The sequence below is a fragment of the Suillus subalutaceus genome (assembly GCF_016647625.1).
Source record: "Suillus subalutaceus strain FC151 chromosome Unknown DFJ58scaffold_155, whole genome shotgun sequence".
Lineage (NCBI taxonomy): Eukaryota > Fungi > Basidiomycota > Agaricomycetes > Boletales > Suillaceae > Suillus > Suillus subalutaceus.
The window spans coordinates 74439-96961 of record NW_024540404.1 but is presented as its reverse complement, the minus strand read 5'-3'; the positions used below and the strand labels follow the sequence as shown (position 1 = coordinate 96961).

The 22523-nt window shown below is 48.9% G+C and overlaps 3 protein-coding genes across 3 annotated transcripts; all 3 read left to right on the top strand.

Moving 5' to 3' along the window:
* Positions 1–214: 214 nt before the first annotated feature.
* Positions 215–505, top strand: DFJ58DRAFT_668195 (uncharacterized protein; the record flags this gene model as incomplete). Its single annotated transcript, XM_041382681.1, has 1 exon — positions 215–505. The coding sequence occupies one exon, from the start codon at positions 215–217 to the stop codon at positions 503–505; it is 291 nt and encodes a 96-aa protein (XP_041238259.1).
* A 10361-nt stretch (positions 506–10866) lies between these two features.
* DFJ58DRAFT_813602 (uncharacterized protein) lies at positions 10867–11709 on the top strand. Its single transcript, XM_041391611.1, has 3 exons — positions 10867–11276; positions 11345–11436; positions 11487–11709. The coding sequence occupies exons 2-3, from the start codon at positions 11355–11357 to the stop codon at positions 11696–11698; spliced, it is 294 nt and encodes a 97-aa protein (XP_041238258.1). The 5' UTR covers positions 10867–11276; positions 11345–11354; the 3' UTR covers positions 11699–11709.
* Positions 11710–18131: 6422 nt separating this feature from the next.
* Positions 18132–19155, top strand: DFJ58DRAFT_749198 (uncharacterized protein; the record flags this gene model as incomplete). Its single annotated transcript, XM_041387640.1, has 2 exons — positions 18132–18482; positions 18539–19155. 2 exons carry the CDS (start codon positions 18132–18134, stop codon positions 18977–18979), a joined length of 792 nt encoding a protein of 263 aa, XP_041238257.1. The 3' UTR covers positions 18980–19155.
* Between the last annotated feature and the right edge of the window lie 3368 nt (positions 19156–22523).

The following is a 22523-nucleotide window of genomic DNA, read 5'->3' as shown; positions in this document are numbered from 1 at the left end:
TGAGGGACCTTCCACCAAACCACAACTTGCATCTGCCATAAGCAATGTTACAGTGACGGAGGAGAGAGCTATTGTTCCGAAAACTCGGAAGCAAAACAATTACTTCGTGCATGTATCTCTGCGGGCTGGTCTTTCAATTCCATCACTGATCCCGCTGATGACGACGACAACGAGGAATACATATCGGGGTTAGGACAAGTAGTTGAGGTTGAGGATGACATCTCAGGCATTTCGGAAAGTAGCAGGCGGCGACAAATTGCGACAAATTCGTTGCTTTTTCGGTCAGAAGAGAATGTTTCGCATCCGCGACATGTTCAATTGGTCTGTTGAGGTTGGATGGGACGAGTTTTGGTTCCAGGGTGTGAAAAACATGGAGTGTGAGGCTTTATTCTACGAGCTAATGTCACGCCTGCCCGAGGATGAAGAAAGTACTAGTAGGAATGTCCCAGGGGAGTCATCAGGCATGGGAAATGGTCCATCGAGCTCAATCGTTATTAATTATTGACGACTCAGAGTAGCTAGCACTTTGAAGTAATTAACTGTTTTTAACCTCATTAACCCCAGTTATTTCGCAGTTAATTCAAATCAGGACGCACCAGTTATAACCTATTCAGTTATAACCCGGGTTAATAACAACACTGGTAAATACTTCAAATTGCCTACTACTGGGCTTACTACACATGATTTGATAAGCATGCAAGTTGCAATCATCATGGCAGATTACTAAGTTATTATTCCTTGTCGATAACCTGGTAGCAACATATAACAACTTGACATGCCTTGAGTATCTGGTATCCAATCATTGTTCTTACCCTGATATATTACGAAAGGAAGCACTTCTTTCCTTGAAGAAGTGTCTTTCAAGATGGCAGGTGCTGCCACAGGCAGTGCTGCAAGTACACGGTTCCTTCCTCAGACCACTAACATTCCATATTTCGACGTCGCGAAAATACCCCTCAAGTGTGACTGCAACGTCAAGAAGGGAGTTTAATGTCAGCGAAAGGACATGTTTCGCATCATTGACACTAATCTTGACACTGGCCAGACCATCCCCATCCTGATTACTACCGCAGAGACTCCACAACAGCTTTGTTGAAGGGTTTTAAATGGTCGAAATATCTTGTTGTCGTAAGTTAAATGCTGCGATTGTGCCCACGGTGATGACTGCGACACAGACGTTTTCTGTTATCGATGGCTTGAGCAATCTGTGTCGTTTCCTCCTCAAGATTATGCACTAGCGATGGTTAATTTTGTCTGCGAGGCTAACAAGATGGACACAGCCTGGGCTTAACATCTACCAATCCTGCTCCCTGTTTCAACATGTACCCACGCAGATTCTCGGCCATCACTAGCCGCGCCTGTGTCTCTACACGCACCTAGTGCATCAGCTACAACAACACTGTCCATGCAGAGCTCATTGTCGAGTCCGCTACAGGTAGTATACCGAAATCTTACCATTCGTCCCCATCTTCATACATGATACATCCTCAATTTTAACATGCCGTCAAGCTCACTCCCCCTCCAGCTCGTAATCTAACCAGGCTCAGCGATGCACACGCCAATCGATTCGAGACTGCAGCTCAGTTCATGCGTCCATCCAGCACACTTGCCGCTCACCCACTCCCAGCAACCCAGTCAGTCGGTAATGGGCAAGAAGTTCTGGCCACCTCTGCCAAGCTCCATGCTCCTCAAAATACAAACACGGTCCCTCTCAGAGTAGCTGCATCGGCTGCTGGTGTCCTGCAACAGCAAAAAAAGCGCCTCTAAGAGGGACATCAACAACAAACCAAGGTAGCTACCCCCACAAGACTTTCAAATTGGTCCTAGTTGACAATCACCTTAGCGCGGGCCAGATTTCAATGACAGCGACAATGTCGAGCAAGACACGTTAGGACCTTGGAAGCGAAGAAAGGAGTCCCTGACCACATCTTGAGATAATGCCCGCGACTGCGCAGTCACTCGTTCAGAAGAAAGAAAAAATTGTATGCGGAGGAATCAGACTACAATGTAATATGAAAGATTGTTTAACGATAAATACAATCGTTGAAACTATACAGAAGACCTGACTTGCAGACCGGGGGTACTTGTGTGAATCTTGATGACACTGCCCATCAGTGACTTTGTGAATGTCGATATAAATACATTTTCAAGATGCCCACATTATTAATGCCAACAACCACACAGCAAGTCGACCTTGACCGTTCTCAATACCACCAACGTCCGCAAGAATGGATGATGCAGCGCAGCCCATCATTCCAAGCACCACACGGGCTGCTCGAGAGTTTAGAGGCCATGAAGATAATATATGCGCCCTCGCACTCTTCCCCGATAAGCGACGCATGGTGACAGGCTCTGAAGACAATACACTTCGTTTGTGGGACTTGGAAAACGGTGATTCGATGAAGAAGTTGGAGGGGCATCGCAACTGGGTGCAGGGAGTGGCTGTATCACGAGACGGGCAATTGATAGCGAGTGGTGATTTAAACGGAGAGATCATCGCCTGGGACGGAGACACAAGCAAACCTCTCATTCAACCCATCAGAGCCCACCACAAATGGATCAACTGGCTGGACTTATCTCCTGATGGCACAGTCCTGGCAAGTGGTTCATGGGATAGAACGACGAAACTATGGAATACACAAACGTGGCAGTTGCAAGGGGATCCGATCGATTGTGGTAGTGAAGTTACCTGCGTTCGGTTTTCGCCGTTTGGCGAACTTCTTGCCATCACGACACACAATGACGTTCAGATATTCAATACACGTACGGGGAAATGTACCGCGAAATTCAAGGCTCATGCTGTGACCGATTCGCACAACATCTCGCTGGCGTGGATGCCCGGTAGCACACGCCTTCTCTCAGGGGGAGATGATATCGATCCAACCATACGGGAGTGGGATACATCGACTTGGGAGCAGGTTGGTGACGCCTGGACAGGCCATACTGATATTGTCCGTGCCATTTCCGTGAACTGCAATGGCAGCCTGGTTGCCTCCGCCTCCAATGACTACCATGTCCGCCTTTGGCGGTTCTCTGATCGACGAACTATCGCCATATTCAAACACTCAGACCAGGTTCACCGTGTCACCTTCTCAATGGATGACAAGCACATCCTCAGTGGAGGTAGAGATAAAAAAATTTCAAAGTGGGCAGTACCCGAAGACATGTGGCCTTATTCTAAGGCATGTTCCCACCTTTGACTGTTGCAAAAACATCAATTTTTCGAGCATGTTTCATGCAGATCGTTATCTTAAACCCAACAATCCACAATGCATGCATATCTGGGCATTTGACTATCGCAGAAAAGCTGCTCACAGAAGAGATCCACGCCTATGACAACAGCTATAATTCTTATGCCAATCGCTCATTTGTTATGGCAAGAAAACGCCAGTGGGATGATGCGCTTCATGATGCAGTCAAGGTGAGATACACTGGTAATCCAAGTTACATGAGCTGACTTTTATGCTCACATAGTCCATCGCCATTAAGCCCTCATTGATAGGCTGTATCTCGAAAGGCATTGCCCTCTGCGGAAAAATGCAAATCCAGGACGCAGCGAAAGCTTTTGATCTTGGTTCCACGTTCACTAACAGAGATTCGGGGACCATATATCCTCTTCTGTTGATCAAGGCACGCCAATTTTTGCTTCGGTGTTCCCTGCTTCATTACGGTTTTAAGGCCATCGCACTATTCAATGCAAATCAACATGGCGAGGTTATTATCCATATCCAAGAGCTTGCTGCCCTTTGTCCCGGTGCCAACACTTTTGCCTGTCAAATTGTGGAAGTGAGTATCATTCAAATCAAAGCCTGGATTTTTGTTGAAACTGTGTTTTGTGAAATTCGCACATCAGGCATATTTGTGTGTTCAATTGGGAATAAATGCCTTGGATGGCGCGCATTACAATGAAGCCGCCGACCACTTCACTGCCGCTGTCAAGGTTGATGCCTGGTCATCGAAATCGGCCATTCGTTCCATTCATTCTGTTTACGAAGACTTTGTGGTGGTGCGTTGATATAATGCATACCAAGAATGCCTTGCATACCTACTGAGCGCTTTGTCCAGCTATTCGGGTGGGACCTCGAGTCCCTGTGGCAAACTGCAAACCAAAAACGGTGCGATACACTCCTTCGCGCGGGCAGGCCTAGAGAAGCCCTCGAATCATATCGATACATGATGGATATGAGTGACGAAGTAACAAAGGCCAACTGCCTCGTTTCGAGTTGGTCCAGAGGCAAGTCTTCACAATGTCACTCTGGCAACAATCTTCACTAACATTTCAAATAGCCTTCAAATATAATTGCAGCGTGCTCTATGCTGCCGCAGGAGTGACTGACCTCGCTACGAGCGGAGATGCTGCCCTCGCTGCGGGCGATTGCGACAGGGCTATTGAGCTTTATTCTGCGGCAATCGACGTTTATTTTGCAACCGATACCATCTTTGCGAACCGCAGTAAGGCGAACTCGGGAAAACTGCTATGGGACGATGCCCTCCAGGACGCGGAAAAGGTGCGATGACCGTTACCGTTTCGTATTCGACGCTCATTTTGGTGATACGCAGGCCATCGAGCTCAACCCCTCGTCTTACTTTGGATATCAATCAAAGCATGCGGCACTCTATGGCGCACACCGATATGATGAAGCCACTGAGACCTTCAAAGTTATGCTCTCCAAGTTGGAAAATGCTCCTGACACGCAAACACAAAGTACGCCCCCAAATAGCATATCCTTCTTCAACATTATTGACTCTTTAGCCAGACTTGCGCCAACAGTATGTTAGTCCATCCGAAGTAGAAGGCGCTATTGAAGAGTGCATTAAGGCTCAACTCGGCGACGCTCCGCATCGTCTAATCAACACCTCCACTGGGCGCTTATGCAATCGCCAGGTACAGATCAATACCTTCAGAATGAGTGCAGAGTACAAAGAACTTCTGTCATCTACAACGAAGCCTGCAGACCTTCAGATGGAGCGCATCCAAGACGTGGTGGCGATGTACTTCCGTTATGTCATGCTATCGCATAGGTGGGAAGGGACGGAGCCATTGCTGCATGACATTCAGGGCAAGGTGGTATACGACTTAGATGTTGTTGGCGGCATCGCGAAGTTGCAGTCATTCTGTAAAACCGCTCGTGATAAGGGGTATCGCTGGGCATGGATTGATACGTGTTGCATTGACCAGACTAACAACGTCGAACTCCAACAATCGGTCAACTCCATGTTTATATGGTATCGCCACTCGGCACTTACCATCATCTACCTGTCGGATGTTCCACCCTCGTCGCAGCCTGGCGCACTCGCAGGTAGCGCTTGGAACACGCGAGGATGGACAGTTCAAGAATTCCTCGCCCCAAAATTTGTCCTATTTTTTCGGAAGGATTGGTCCCTCTATCTCGACTATCGCTCTCCCAACCACAAGGATTCCCTTGAAATCATGCAGGAGATGGGAGATGCGACAGGCATAGACACACGGGCCCTTGTCGCCTTCCGTCCAGGGATGAGAGGCGCGCGGGAGAAAACTCCAATGGGTGTCGGCGCGTGTCACCACGTGGCCGGAAGATATCGCATACTCATTGTTTGGTATCTTTGGCGTCAACCTGGCTGTCATTTATGGCGAGAAGAAGCAAAAGGCGCTCGGGAGGCTCTTGCAGGAGATCATAGCTCAGTCGGGTGATATCAGTGCCCTAGACTGGGTGGGGCAATCATCCGAATTCAATAGCTGTCTGCCGGCTGACATTGCTTCATACAAAGCTCCGTCATACACCCTGCCATCTCTGTCCGAAGATGACATTCAGACGTCAATCTCCTCGCTCCGACATGTCGTGGCTCTAGAGTTGGTTCTGAAACTTTACGCCCTGCTTGACAACATGAACGCTCCTCGTTTCGCGAACTGCAGACTGCATCTGCCTTGCATCGCATTTCGTGTCACAGCAGTCAAACGGAGTCGCGCTCAAGACCAGGAGATATATGAAGTCAAGGCTGACGGGCTTCATGACCTTCTTATCACCACTCAGGACAAGCTAATACAGTTCTCGTCACCACGACCCACTATGCAGACATTCTTGCTTGTTCGTCCGTGGAATCGTTATCTCCTCGAACTTCCTGACTTCGCGGAGCCGTCTGGCTTGGCAGAGCTGTCTGACGTTGCTGACGACACAGAAAGCGAGGAAGGTTATTGGTCTGCGCCCGAGTCTCCATTACACAATTTGCCTGGCGAGTTCCCTCCAGCACAGGAGTTGGTTGATTCGGAATTGAGCGATCGAGCCTTGCGATTGGCTGCTCGTCTTGCGCAGCCTTTTGGCGCATTTTTGCTAGCGCAGCAGCGCGGCGGAGAATACAAGAGAATCGCATCAGATCATGATATTATTGCACAAGTCAAAGACCTTTCTTCTATTCCTGACATGGTCAGGACGCTAGAGATATTGTAGCGGTATGCATTTTTTGGAAGCAGAGATCTCTCATCTGCACCGTGACAGTTGCCACTTTGTCTTCGGAGTATGGTTGGATTACTATTATTCTTGCACACGTGTAGTTCTATATTGGTCAATAGGTGACCACGATTGGGATTCGGGTGATCCATACTTAGATACTTAATCCTTCCATCTGACTCGTTACAGCCGTTCGCAGAACGCTACATATATAATGTATGGACGAGAACCTGTATTCATGTTTGAAGGATATAAATGCTGGAAGGTATAATGTGGTCGTTATGTATACTGCCTTGTCCTAAGGTTCGAACAAAGGACACTGGTTGGTGGTACACAACCATGTGCGTAGTACTACAACTTAAGGCGACGTCTGCTTTGCTGTAAGTAGTACGAGTAGCTACCCGTCCCATACATTTGAATACCCAAGGGGTATGTATATGCGTGTATAAGTAATTTGAAATGTCAATGTACAAGGAAAGGACATCTGAAATTCTTGTTCTTCAAAGCTACACCACCTCTACTATCCTGACGCAGTCCATCATGTTGCGAACAGAAGTCGTGTCTTTGACTTGTGCAGTGATATCATGATCTGACATTACTCTCGTGTATGTTTCGCCGTATGTCTGCGCCAGCAAAAATGCCCTGAATGGCTGTTTGAGGCGAGCAACCAGTCGTAACGCTCGCTCGCTTAATTCCGAATCAAGCCACTCCTGCTCTCCAGGGAACCCGCCATGTGAATCTGACGGGGACGGGGGACGGGATGAATAGCCCATGCTCTCCATATTATCCGAAAAGTCAGGCAGCTCGAAGAGACGACTGTCCCAGGGATGGACGAGCAGGAATTTCCGTGTAGTGTGTTTTGCTCGCGAGAACTGGATAGACTTTTTTTCCGTGGTGAAGAAGTCACAAAGCCCCTTTACCTCCACATCATACGTGAAATACATCTCTTGATCTTGATCGCCCATCCGCTTGCCTTTGGTGACACGGAACGCGATGCAAGGCAGATGTAATCGCCGGTTCGAGAAATCGGGGGGGGTCTGTATCATTAAGCTTGTTGTACAATTCTAGAGCCATCCCATCATCCCCAGCGACTCGCAGCGACGAAATCGATGCCTGAATCTCATCTTCGGACAAGCGTGGCAACGTGGATGACGATCCGTACGACGTGATATCGGCTGGCAGACAGCTATTGAATTCGGATGATTTGCCAACCCAGTCCAGGACACTGATGTCACGCGACTGAGCAACAATCTCCTCCAAGAGCCGCCCAAGCGCCCTCTGTTTGTTCTCGCCATATATTACGGGTAGGTGGACGCCGAAGATGCCAAATAATGAATATGCAATGTCTTCTGGCTTCTCGGTGAAGCGCTGCGATGCCCATTTGAGTTTCTCGCGGGGATCTCTCATCCCAGGACAGAAGGTGACGTGAAACCGTGAATCTATGCCTGTAACATCCTTCAACTCTTGCATGATAAACTCCTTGTGGTTGCCAGATTGATGATCAAGATATGGTGCCCAGTTATTTCGGTAGAAGAGAATGATATTAGGAGCCAGGAATTCTTGGAGTGTCCATCCTCGGGTGATCCAAACGCTGCTAGCGAGTGCGCCGGAAGGCGAAAACATCAGACAGGTAGACAATTGTGAGGGCTGAGTGCTGGTACCAGCGAAACATGGAGGTGATGGATTCTGGGACCTCCACCGTGTCTGTCTTGTTGATGCAGCATGTATCGCTCCACGCCCAGCGGTGGCCAGTATCACGAGCGGTTTCGCAGAACCGCTGCAACTTCCCGACGCTGTCGACTGAATTCAACTCGTACACGCTCTTGCCCTGGATGTCGTCCAGCAGCGGCTCCTTCCCTTCCCACTTATGTGATAGCATGACATAACCAAAGTACTTCACCACCACCTCTCGTATGCGCTCCATTTGAAGGTCTGCGCGCTCCGTTATTGATGACAAAAGTTTCTTGTACTCCGTGCTCGTCTTGAAGGCCTCTATTTGTGCCTTTCGATCGCATAAGCGACCGGTGGAAGTGTCAATTAGACGAGTCGGGGTGTTTTCCATGCGAACCCGAATGGCTGTTTGGATAACCGTTTCTATGTCGGATCGAGAGACATACCGCTGGCGCAGCTCTGAAGAAAGGGTCAAGTATCTCAAGGATGTGTTATTCAGGGCTTACCTTGTTGTTGTGTGTCGGGAGAATCGTCCAACTTGGAGAGCATCACTTGGAATGCTTCGATAGCTTCATCGTAGTGTTGTGCGGCATGAAGTACTGCGTGCTTCACTTCGTATCCGATATAATTGGAAGGGCTAAGTTTGATTACCTATCACCAAAATGGGTGTTGACTACTAGATGATGGATGCCATCGTACCTCTTGTGCATCGAGAAGTGCATCCTCCCATAGCCTTTGTCTCGATTTTGCCTTACTGCGGTTTGTGAGGATGGTGTCGCTGGCCGAATCCAAGTTGATTGCAGCCGAGTATAGCTCGATAGCCTCGTCGTAATCGCTTGCATCGAATGCGGCATCTCCACTTGCAGCAATGTCAGAAGATCCTTTGGCAGCATAATGCTCCCTGCAGGCTTGCTCGAATGCTGAGTGAAAATGCAGGTGAGAACTGGACCCGATAACATTGATGAAGACTTGCTAGTGGACCAAGCAAGGCAGTTAGCCTTCGTAGCTTCATCACTCATGTCCATCATACGTCGGTAGGATTCGAGGGCTTCTCTAATTCCACCTGCCTGCAGGAGGGAATCGCACCGTCTCTGGTTTGCATTTTGCCACACTAACTTGAGGTCGCATCCGAAGAGCTGGATAGATCACAGAGTTGGGCAATGATAGCATTTTCACTTGCATCCTATCCACGCACCACAGTAAAGTCCTCATATTCAGAACAAATGGTGGAACAAATGGCGGATTCAGATGAGCCAGCGATGGTGTCGACAGCGGCAGTGAAATCCCCCGCGCCTCCGTTACGACGCGCGCCACCCAAGTTATCTAGATAAACCTTGTGTAAAGTTCTAATAAGTATCAACCGAGAACTGGACTGGATTGAGACGGTGATACTTACTTCCACGATACTGCAAGCAAGACTATCGGCATTAGGAGAAGCGTCCGGAGGCTGTCGAATGCATGGTATTGCCTCGCAATACCGCCCTGCGTTGAACAGTGCAATGGCCTGAAAACTGTGATGAATCAGGAATATGGGAGAAAGATTTGGCCTGCCTTTATTAAGAGAAGAATGGTCTTCAAATGTCCGTCCGTGAACATGGTCGCGAGGTTAAATTCTTTCATTGCATCGTGTACCTGCCCATTTCCGCAAAGTGCGATGTCGCTGGAAAGATACCCTGTCAAGGAGGGCATCGCAACGGACTAGATTACCATAGTTAGTCTATGTTTAGTAGGTGTCCAATAGTGTATCTCACTTTGAGTGCATCATGAAGCGCACCGTTCCGGTCATCTTTTCGCGCCCTAACAAATGAGCGATTGGCATACGCGTTGTAGTCGTTATTGTCAGCGTCAATCCGTTGTGTTAGCAGCGCTTCAGCAGTATCCAAGTCCCCAGTTATGCATGCAGTGCGGATTGTCGAGTCCATGTCGAGTATCTGCAGGAAATATGGTTTTTACATAGCCAAGAGTGAAGGATAAAACATGCCTTGGAATCAAGCAAGGGTACCGCCCAGAGTGAGATCTTTTTATCAAGACCTCCGCTGAGAATGTGCTTGCCATCGGTGGAGAAGGTGACACAGCACACCGTGTGGGAGTGCTTAAATGAGGCGATGATCTGTCGATCCGACAGCCGCCAGAGGAGGACATGGTGATCATGAGACGTGGAGGCGACAAGGGTGCCAGTGGAGTTCATAGTAAGGGTATTGATGCCCTTAGTATTGCCTCTGCAAGGATGCCCGACCTGTTCCCACGTTGATGTATTCCACTCCCGTATGGTGGGATCTAGATAAGAGCCTGCTGTGAGCAGCCGTCTGCCATCAGGTGCCCATGAAAGTGAATAATTCCATGCTAGATTGAATGCAGCGTGAGCCTTCAAGGTTTTAATCTGTTCCCTGCTGCCTGGATTCCATATTTGGATATCTCCAGATGTCGCGATGGCAAGATGTTCTCCAGACGGCGAATACCGAATGCAGTGAACATAATCGCCACAATCGATTGAATTTCCTTGTTGCTTCCACGATTTTGTGCTCCACAATTTCGTAGCTTTGTCCACTGAACCGGTTGCCAGTACTGCTCCATCTTGAGTAAAGTCCACCGAGTAGATTGCTGCGGAATGGGCTTTAATGATTTGGGGGAGCGATTCACCAGTGTCGACGTTCCAGATGATGAGCTCTCCGTTATGATCACCGCTTGCTATGAATCTCTCGTCTCGTGATACCCCAACTGCCCACACCCAGCTGCGATGACCTTCCATTTTCTTCACACCATCGTCTTTCAAGTCCCACAGACAAAGTGTATTATCTCCCAAGGCCGTCACTACACGTCGTCCATCGGGAAAGACTGCAACTGCATGTATGACGTGTTCGTAAGCTGCAGGCACTCGAACTGGCGTGGTCGTTTGGATGATGGGCTGAGTCACATTTACCATTCAGTTCGAAGTTGACGGTGAGAACGGTTAACCGTCGGTGGACTTGTTGAAGGGACTTTTTGATGCCTTGTGGAGCTTTATGCCGTACAGCTCCCGTTTTTACTACTATTTCACAGCGCTAATTTGTCCTGTGTCTTATCAGACGCCCAAGTCATTAAGAGGCTACGCCTTTGGCACAAACTTGCAACTTTTCAGATTAGGCCAACACACTGCGCTAAACTCCATCATCCTGCTTATAGTATTGGGGTGCATCTGGAGTGCGTTATTCCTCCCTGCTCATCTTGCTCAGGAAACTGACACGCATTCACGATCCTTTGCATATTAGGTTGGCGAAAATGGTGCAACTGCTTGCAAGTGTGATGAGTGTCCTGTTACCCTTCCGAAATACTTCGGTTCCCCAAAGCTCCCAAAAACAAGGTACGTAGGGTACAGCATAATGTAAGGACGTAATGACAAGACCTCGTCAGCTGCAAATTTGGCTCTGACTTACCCGAGTAGTAGGAACAGTGGCGGCAAAAACCTCTTGACCACAAACAGGACAACTATCTGGCGCTCGCCGATGGCGATTCGTCTACACGAAAGGCGCCACCTAAACGTCAATCAACTCAACCTACAACTCGGGTTGTTCATTACCCATCTCTTTGCTTGCCCAAAATACTTACCATTTGTGCTTATCTAGCTTCCAAGTCAATTTTCATCAGTGCATGCGGCGGCGTGCGCCCTCCACTGTACCAAACTCCACTCGTCCGTCACCTTCGCTGCCGTCGTCCTTCTTCTTCGGTAATTGAAGGAGCGCTTTCCCCCTCGTATAGCCACTGTCGTCGTTCTTCGCCAAAGCCTGCCTTCCCTCCGCTAAATTCATCCAACATTATCCCGCCAACAACGCCGGACACGCCATTACCGAGTTGTTCAGCATCGATGTCTCCGGCCTCAACCGCATCTCCCCCAGGTATGGAGGATTGTGCTGCTCGTATCTGATCGGCATCATCATCGCCAGGTATTCCAAACCGCGAGCCTGCGCCGATACCACCCCTATCAGCCATCATCATCCTCCCACTCGCGAACAGCAACGATGACTTAGACATGTTGTCCGTTTCGGGATCCTTCATTGAAGTTGGACGATGTTCAAAAAAAAATTGAAGACATGTCTCCTTATCTTGTGTGTTGTCTTCCTGAGTGAGAAAGATATCAAATTTACTTATATTCCCTAAATCATGCTCCGTCATGCTGCTCTGGTGCGGGAGTCGGAGTCAGCGTGAGGTTTCGAAGCCTGGAGGCGGCAGCGCCAGGCTTCGTGAGGTTGTAGTTGGCCTAGCACGGGACGCGGGATCCAGGGTGCAGGTTGGAGGTTAGGTGTGGTAGACGGTGAGAGACTCAGGTCGGACATGGTGGGCAATAGTAGACGCGCGATGGCAAGGTGCTTAACCTCATACTACACGAGCAGAAAATACGTTACTGAGAGATGCTGGAGGTCTTGACCTCTAGTGCTATGAGGTAACATGCGTATCTTGTTTTCGGGGGAGTCGAAGTGCTTCGGAAGAGTAACAGCTTGAGGTACCTACGACTTTCTTGCAATTTCTCCTTCATACTCCGAGTCATACTGTCGATTTTCGGTGTGTAACACTGATGCAGCCGAAGAACCTCGTTTCCCACGTCAACGCGCAACTTGCTGCTCGTTCATTGCCAATTGTATCGCAGACAGATTGTTCAAACTTCAGTAACACGATTCCGATCTAAATCATTCCCGTTGCACTCATGAACGGGAGGACTGGCCTTTTTTAAAAAAAGGAAATCCATTTAGGGTAGTCTACCATATGCGCAATACGCATATGACAATACTAACTATCTAGTCTAAACTCTAAAGGGCACCCATGCCCTACGTCGCATCACTAATTAATCGCAAATGTCCCAGTGTAGGGCGTACCCCCAATGGTCCGCCGTTGCCGCCGGCCATTTTAGATGGGCATTTTTGTTGATGATGGACGGACATGAATCTGCTATCAGCTGCCAGAAGTTGGACTGTGCACGAATGAACTGCAAGGACTGACCTTGAAGATACAGAACCTAGGGTGTGATTGATTGCAATGTAGGATTTCATTTGGCCTATGTGCACACAGACTTCTGCCATAGTAATGCCGCACGCCGTAGAAAGGTAACCGTGCAAATAAAAATCCCCGTTGTTTTAAAAAACTTTGGGTTCCGAATATGCGTAGTTACGTGCTCTGAATATATTCTGCAGATAATTACAGTGTGTTGCATATCAAACTGCAGTGCGAATTTTTGAAAAATTCGGCCTCGCTGCCTTTACCGGGACTTTTTTGTCTAAATGTGGTCAAGCGTGCGGAAAGTATGACACTACTTTGCCTAATTTGGATGCAAAAGCCCCGGTAAAGGCAGGGAGGCCGAATTTTTCAAAAATTCGCACTGCAGTTTGATATGCAACACACTGTATCGTAAACTCCTCACATGCCCGTACAGTTACAATATCTCCAATGTCCTAACGTCCATCATATGGTGAACGGAACCAATGTCTTTGACTTGTGCAATGATATTGTGATCTGACGCGATTCTCTTGTATTCTCCGCCGCGCTGTTGCGCTAGCAAAAACGCGCTAAAAGGTTGTCCAAGGCGAACGATCAATCGCAACGCTAGATCGATCGATTCCGAATCAACCGACTCCTGTTCTCCAAATGACTCGCCAAATGAATCCTGTGATGGGGACCCGGGTGTGAACCAATCATCCTCGCTCTGCATATCGTCTCCAAAGTCAGGCAGCTCGAGGAGATGACGATCCCAGGGACGGACGAGTAAGAATGACTGTCGAGTGGGCCGTGTGTGCGAGAACTGAAGCAACCTGTCATGCGTCGAAATTAGCAAGTCGTGAAGTCCGTCGGCCTTGACTTGATACATGAAATATGTCTCCTGGTCTTGACTAGACCTCCGTCTAATCTCTGTGGCACGGAATGCGATGCAGGGCAGGTGCAGACGGCGGCGTGCGAAATGGGGGGCGTACAGATTGTCAAATATGCTGTACAATTCCGCAGCCAACTCCAAATCCCCGGAGTCTCGCAGCGCGGAGACTGATATCTGCATCTCGTCCTCGGATATAGATGGCAGCGTACATGGTGGAGCTGCGTATGAAGTGATGTCTGCAGGCAAACAGCTATTGAACTCGGAAGATCTTCCGACCCAGTCGAGGGCGGGTAATGTCCCCTGACTGAGCTATGATCTCTTGCAAGAGCCGCCCGAGCGCATGTTGCTTCGTCTCGCCATATATTACAGGTAGGATGACGCCGAAGATACCAAACAACGAGTATGCGACGTCTTCTTGCACGGTGGTGACGCGCGTCGATGCCCATTGTAATTTCTCTCGGACGGCTCTCATACCGGGGCAGAAGGCGACGAGGGCCTGTGCATCTATCCCCGTCGCCTCCTCCAACTCCTGCATGATCGCGACAGACTGCTTGTGGTTGGGAGAGCGGTCGTCGAGATATAGGGTCCAGTCATTTTGGTAGAAACGGATGACTTTCGGAGCGAGGAATTCCGGTACGGTCCATCCTCGCGTGTTCCATGCGCTCCTTGCCAGCGCGCCCGGCTTAGCCGAAGGCGGAACGTCCGAGAGATAGACAATTGTAAACGCTGAATGGCGATACCAGACAAACATGGAGTTGACTGATTCTTGGATCTCGGTATTGCTACGTTTGTCGATGCAGCATGTATCAATCCACCCCCATCTGTACCCCGCATTACGAGCAGTTGTGCAAAATGACTGTAACTTCACGATGCCGCCAACGGGATCTAAGCCGTATACCGACTTGCCCTGGATGTCATACAGTAACAGCTCCCTCCCTTCCCACCTATGCGATAGCATGACATAACGGAAGTACGTCGCCACCACGTCTTGGATGCGCTTCACCCGAAGATCTCCATGCGTCATTGTGGATGACAGAAGCTTCTTGTACTCCACGCTCGTCTTGAAGATATTGATCTGTGCCACTCGATCGCATAAAAGACCGGTGGTTAGGTCAAGTAGACGAAGTGGGGCACATTCAAGTTCGGGATAAATGGCCTTTCTAATCATATCCTCTATTTCGAGTGGACTGGCATATTGTTGGCGCAGCTCTGGGAAAAGGTTCAACCATCTGGAGGAAAACATGTGTTTTTCGAGGCCTACCTTGTAACTCAGTGTCGGGAGAATTGTCCAACTTGGATAGCATGACTTGGAAAGCCTCGATGGCTCCATCGTATCGTTGTGCGCCATACATCGCCGCATGCTTCAACTTGTATCCGAGATAAGAGGAAGGGTCGAGTTCGATGACCTAGGTATTACCAAAATGAGCATAGGTTATGGAAAAATAGATGACTTCGTACCTTTACCGCATCGAGGAGTGCATCCTCCCATAGCCTTTTTGCCAACATGGCCTTACTGCGCTTTGCAAAGGTAGCCGAGGTTGCAAAATCCAAGTCGATTGCCGCCGAATATAGAAGAATAGCTTTGTCATAATTGCTCGCATCGAATGCAGTATCTCCACTCGCGGCAAGGGCAGCATCTCCGCCGACAGCATAGAGCGCACTGCATTCTTGCTTGAAAGCTATGTCAAATGCGAGTGAGAACTGCAGTCTGGTGATGTGACTGAAGACTTACCAGTGGACCAATCAAGGCAGCTAGCCTTCGTAGCTTCGTCGCTCATATCCATCATATATCGATACGATTCGTGGGCTTCTCGAAGCATACCTGCGTGGAGGAGTGCATCGCACCGTTTTCTGGTTTGCAATTTGCCACAGTTGCTTGAGGTCCCATCCGAAGAGCTGCACAGATCACGGAGTTGGACATAAAAAGTGTTTTCGCTTGCATTATATCAACATACCATGACAAAGTCCTCATATTTAGACTGAATGGCTGACTGAGAGGTGAAAGCGATGGAGTTGACAACGACAGTGAGGTGGTCAGCAGCTTCCTTGTAACAGGCGTCATCAAAGGCGTTTATTCCCAGTTGGACACGTAGGTACGCCTGATGTTCAAGGTTCAGAAAGTTCAGTGTCAAATGACCGTGAGTTGGAGAGTGCACGACACTCACTTCCACGATATGACAGACAGGAGTATCTGCCTCAGGACAAACATCAGCCAACTTTTGGATGCGGCGGATTGCGTGATCGTGTTGATTTGCATTGAAGTAGGCGATGGCCTGAACTTAATGAAGCTAGGTGAGACACAAGGAAATATTGACGTGCCTTAATCAAGAGGAGAAGATGAGTAGTCTTTGAATACTCGTTCGTGAACATGAACGCGAGGTCAAATGCTTCCATCGCGTCCTGGACCCGCATTATTCCGCAGAGGGCAATCCCCTTGGAGATCCAGCCTGTCAAGGAATGCTGAATACTGAGGGACTATATCACCATCAAAGTGAGTTGGCCTTTGTGGGTCACGATGGGTCAGTGTATCTCACCTGGTGTGCATCTTGAAGCGCGCTGTCCCAGTCAGCTTTTCGCGTCCTAACGAATGAGCGATTGGCATAGGCGTTGTGATCGTTTCGGTCAGCGTCAATCTGTCGTGTTAGCAGCGCTTCAGCGGTGTCCAAGTCCCCAGTTATGCATGCATTGCGGGTTGCCGTGTTCATAGCGAGGATCTGCGTGAAGCACGTTCACATTCCGCTATAAGAGCTGATGGCCAAAACGTGCCTTGGAATCGTCCAAAGAGTCCTCCAGCACTGGCCAATCCAAGAACTTCCTATCTTCACCTGCAGTAGGGATGTGTTTGCCATACGTGGAGAAAGTGTCAGAGTACACACCATCAGAGCGCTTAAAAATGGCGATGGTTCGTCGATCCGACAACCGCCGGAGTCGGGGGTGGTCCGTGGATGTGGAGGCTACGAAACTACCAGTGGGTTCCTCGATAATAGCGTTGGCCACAGGATAGCCCTTCCAGGGATCACCGACCTGCTTCCACGTTGCTGTATCCCACTCCTGTATGATTGGATCTGGATTGGAGCCTGAAAGCAATCGTTTACCATCAGGCGTCCACGCAACTGAATAATTCCAAGCAGGATCGAGCACAGCGTGACCCTGGAAGCGTGCGATGCATTCCTTCTTGACTGTAGTCCATATTTGAACATCCTTGGACGTTGCGATGGCGAGATATTCGCCAGACGGTGAATGCCGAACACAATGGACATAACCACTACAATTGATTGTATTCCCTTGCATCTGCCATGAGCTTGTGCTCCAGAGCTTTGTCGTGGTGTCCCACGAACCACTTGCCAGCACTGCGCCAGCTGGAGAAAAGTCCAACGACACAATTCGTGTGGAGTGGATTTTGATGGGTTGAGTGAGAGATTCACCGGTGTTGCCGTCCCACGCAATGAGCTCTCCGGTAGCATCACCGCTTGCTATCAACTGCCCATCTCGTGATACCGCCACTGCCCCCACCCAGGTGCGATGACCCTTCATTTTCTTCAACATAACACCAGTCTTCAAGTCCCACAGGCAAAGCGTATGATCTCCAAAGCCAGTCACCATATGTCGTCTATCGGGGAAGACTGCGACTGCAGATACAGAACATTCACGAGCATTAGGGACTGCGGTTGCGGATACGGCGCATTCACGGGTTTCGGAAACTTCCACAGGCGTGGTGATCAGAACGAAGGGCTGCGCTGCTTCTGCCATTCAGTCAGATGTTGATGGTGTTGAGCGCGGTCGAGGTGTTGTGAGTGTCTTGCTCCACGTCCGTGAACGCGTGAACAACCATTTTCGTGCGTAGTAATTCCCAGCTCATGTCTTATCAGGCGCCCAAGGCAGGCTCATGTACGTCATAATCTAAATACAATGTAATGATGGACTCAACGATTTCTTCCGCTACATTTGCATAACACACACGACTAGTGTCCTGTAAATTTGGTGTATGCTAATTTACGGGTGCTAATCAGCAGTGCTAATTAGCGCTAATTTACTGTGTTAATCTGGGAGGCCCAAAATGCCCTGTTAATTAGGGTTAATCTGCTTGATATGTTGTATCGGCCGATCTGCTTGAAGCGTTCACCTGCCGGAATAAGAATGTTGCAATATTGTTCGATTTTTGAGGCAAGCCAACATCAAACACCAGCCGAGGGCCATCAATGGTTGACTGGGAGATACACAACAAACTTAGCTTACTTGCACTTTACCTCGAAAATTTCCCAGACACGATACCCTTGGTGCATGCTTCGGCTACACAGTATGGCTTTGACTTTTATGCTGCCGATGATGAAGATATCTTGGACATGGGCGAGATTGGCGCTCTGAATCGGGCATTCGAAATTCGACTGGGTCAACGCAATAATGGGCCAATTATCTTCAAGGAGCGAGGTGTTGGTCTCGAAGGTGTTGTTGACGTGCTGAAGTCATACTTCGAGAAGCACGAGCATTCGAACGAGGTCGCATTACTTCACAAATGGCTGGATGATCTCATCGTTACAAACCTGAGGTATGTGTTTCTGGCTAGCACCTCAACCTCAAATCAGTGAATCACACTCGTACTATGCAGAATGCAAATCCCGCCAAAAAATTGCTTGTTCGATGGCGAGACATGGACGAAACTATTTTCCACAAGCGTACAGCTTCAGACATGGATATGTCTGAAGACCTTCCACTCCCTGGACGCCGTCCACCTCAACCAAGACCCTTCAACTCCAATCCACCCAACGACGCTGGTGATCCCAAATTTCCCGATGATGGTGCTGAATGGCTGAACGACGAGCGAGGACTGGCGAGCGAGTTTGAAAAAGTTGACAGCTCATATTTCTTGCTTGCAGGGGCAAATGTACATATCGAGTTGCGCTCTCCCTATCTCCGCGACTTCCTGGACGAAACACCCCGAAACATGAATCCCCATGCCAAGGTGTTAACAACATCGTCCATTGTCGCGTCATCGTCGTCGTCGTTAGAGGCAATTCCTGATGCAAAAGCCTGGGATGTATGGCCGTAGAACCACATTTACCCTAATTAACCGTTAAACTCGTCAAATCTACAAGTAAATTAGCGCTAATTAGCAGACTTGCAAATTTACGCTAATTTACATAGGTTAATTTGACCTCCCAGACAGCCTTTGCTAATTAGCCCTGTTAATCTGGCCTCAGACCAGATTTACAGGACACTAATAATGATCGATCGCTGGCGTCGTTGTCTCAGAAGCAATAACCCTTGACCCAGAAAATCTCGTGACCGTCAGCCTAATAAGGTAATACCTGTTTTCTGGACTTTTGGTTATGGCGGGGCCTTGTGAGTCGGACGTCTAATGACAGATGCTCATTATGAAGCAAAACGACCAGAGTCAAGTTGAGCCTCTGATATCCACTGCAGTAAGGTATCATGTCATCCACAATCTTTATCTCCACAACTGCTAAACACCATCACCATCCGACAGCAGAATGGGGGAAGCACCGGAGTCCATCGCCCAAATAACAATGCCCGTTCGAGAGTTTGGAGCTCATACAGATACCGTACGTGCGGTCGCAGCTTTCCCCGATGGACGACATATAGTCACGGGCTCGGTAGACAAGACACTCCGTCTGTGGGACTTGAAAGAAGGTATCGTGTTGAAGAAAATGGAGGGGCATCGCAACGCAGTACGAGCAATCGCGGTATCAAGGGACGGGGAGTTCATAGCAAGTGGGGATTATAATGGAGAGCTCATCGCTTGGGACAGAGACACGGGCAGTTCTCTCACCCAAATCATAAAAGCTCACTTCGGGTCGATCTACTCGCTGGACTTTTCTGCAGATCGTACACTCCTAGCAACCGGTTCATTGGACGGCACCGTGAAACTCTGGAGCACCGCAAACTGGCACCTGCAAGGAAATCCAATTGACTGCCATGCAGCAGTCTACTGCATTCGGTATGCACCATCTGGAGAACACCTTGCTATCGCGACATTCAAGGATGTCCAAATTTTGATTGCGGACACGAAGGAATGCATCGCAAACTTCACCGCTCACGCCGTGTTCAACTTATCACTCGCATGGATGCCCGATGGTTCACGACTTTTCTCAGCGAGCACCATTCTTGATCCCACCATACGAGTCTGGGATCCATCAACCTGGAAGCAGGTCGGCGATGCCTGGACAGGCCATACTTATCAGGTGAATGCCATTGCAGTGAACTCTACTGGCACACTTGTCGCCTCTGCATCCGATGACAAGCGCGTCCGCCTCTGGCGACTCTCAGATGGACGAACCATTGCCATATTCAAGCACTCTGATAATGTGTATTCTGTCACATTCTCCATGGACGGCAAGCACATCATCAGCGGGTGTGCCAATAAGAAGGTTTCACAATGGGCAGTTCCCGAGGCTGCTTTGCTGGAGGACTCTCCCCAGGAACAGGCTGTAGAAGTACGTTCCTATTCATTCACTGTCCCATCGTTATCTCATCTCTCCTCAAGGACGTGTTGTTGTTGGAGGCTCCAGGCTCACAGTTGACAAACAACGTAAGTCCGTGTTTGCATTTCCCGCCACTTCATCTGCTTCCACATTGACCCTCAATGTTGATGCCAGGCTCACGATGCTGATTCCACGGCATGTTTCCATCTTTGACTTTTATTACGCAATGTTGATCATATTTCATGTAGATCTTCGCTTTATACCCAACGATTCGTGATGTATGCATAAGTGGCGACTTGGCGACTGCTGAAGAGCTGCTAACTCAAGAGATTGAAACCGACGGCAATAACTACAACTCATATGCTAATCGGTCATTTGTCATGGCACGAAAACTCAGCTGGGACAGCGCAATTCAGGATGCACTCAAGGTGGGATATACTGCCCCATCGTGATCCCCCTTAGAATAGCCTAACTTCGATGACATAGTCTATCAGCATTCAGCCCTCCATGACAGGCTATATATCCAAAGGCATTGCCCTCTGTGGCACAATGAATTTCGAGGATGCGATGAAAGCATTCGACCTCGCATCCATATCCATCAGAGGTTCGAAGACAGTTGATCTTCTCTTGATCAAGGTACGTCCATGCTTTTTCGCAGAGTTCCTTCCCTTATTGTCATTGTCAGGCTATCGCACTTTTTAATGCAAATCAGCACGAGGACGCAATGCAACGTGTTCAAGAGCTCGCTGCCGCTTGTCCTAATGCTGATACTCTTGTTTGTCGTACCGTGGAGGTCAGTATCATACAATATATCTAGTCCATATATGTTGACGGTTTTTTATGAATTTCACATATCAGGCATATCTGCATGTTCAAATTGGAGTCGACATCTTGGATGACGCGCGTTACGATGAAGCTGTTGACCACTTCACTACCGCTATCGACATGGGCGCGGCCTTACCTGAATCGGTCATTCATTCCAGATATGGAGACTTTACCGTGGTACGTTGATATGATACAACCAAACGTGCTTCTCATACCCAACGCCTAGCTCTTCGGGTGGGACCTCAGGTCCTTGTGGCAAAATGCAAACAAGAAACGATGTCATGCACTTCTTCATGCAGGTAGACCTGGAGAAGCCCTCAAATCGTATCGATACATGATAGATATGAGCGATGACGCTACGAAAGCAAGCTGCCTTGATTGGTGTACTGGTAAGCCTTTTGGAATGTCTACGGGTTACAATGCTCACCTGTGTTTCACGCCGTGGTGCAGCTTTCAAGCAAGAATGCAGTACGCTCTATGCTGCCAACGGAGTTGCAGACCTTGCTGTGAGCGGAGATGCTGCCCTCGCTGCGGGCGAGTACGACAGGGCTATCGAGATCTACTCGGCAGCGATCGACCTGGATTCTGCAACCTACACCATCTTTGCCAATCGCAGTAAGGCGAGGTCGGAGAAAATGCTATGGGAGGATGCGCTTCGTGATGCACAAAAGGTGCGGTAGCATCTGTTGTTTTGTAACCGATGTTCATTTTGGTGACACGCAGGTCATCGAACTGAACCCTTCATCCTATCTTGGATATGAGGTGAAGCATGCAGCGCTTCATGGTGCACAACTCTACGATGAATCTATCAAAGCTTTCCAAATCATGCTCTCCAAGTTGGACGATGCTCCCGAGACAAGTAAGATTTATCTACTACGCGTGTCAACGTACATGAAGTAATATTACTCGACTCTATCAACAGCGCTGCGCCAGCAGTTTATCAGTCCATCCGAAGCAGATGGTGCTATTCGCAAGGTCACATATACCCACCTCGACGACGCCCCGCCGCGTCTGCTCGACACTCACACAGGGCGCTTATGTGATCGAGAGGCGCAGATAAATGCCTTCAAATCGAGCACAGAGTACAAGGAGCTCTTATCATCAACATTGAAGCGGGCAGAGCTACGAATGGATGACATCCAAGACGTGGTGGTGACATACTTCCGTTGTGTCATGTTATCACATAGGTGGGAGGTTAGGGAACTGCAATTGCACGACATCCAGGACAAGGTCGTGTACGAGTTGAATCCCGCTGGCGGCATCATGAAATTACAGCTATTCTGCAGAACGACTCGTGATACAGGGCACCGCTGGGGGTGGGTGGAT

What these genes read in the sequence shown, in the direction of transcription:
- DFJ58DRAFT_813602 (XM_041391611.1), top strand. Translation starts at nt 11,355, where the DNA reads ATGGTGCAACTGCTTGCAAGTGTGATGAGTGTCCTGTTACCCTTCCGA. An exon ending in CCAAAGCTCCCAAAAACAAG is followed by an intron (nt 11,437 to 11,486) that starts GTACGTAGGGTA and finishes AGACCTCGTCAG; the next exon opens with CTGCAAATTTGGCTCTGACT.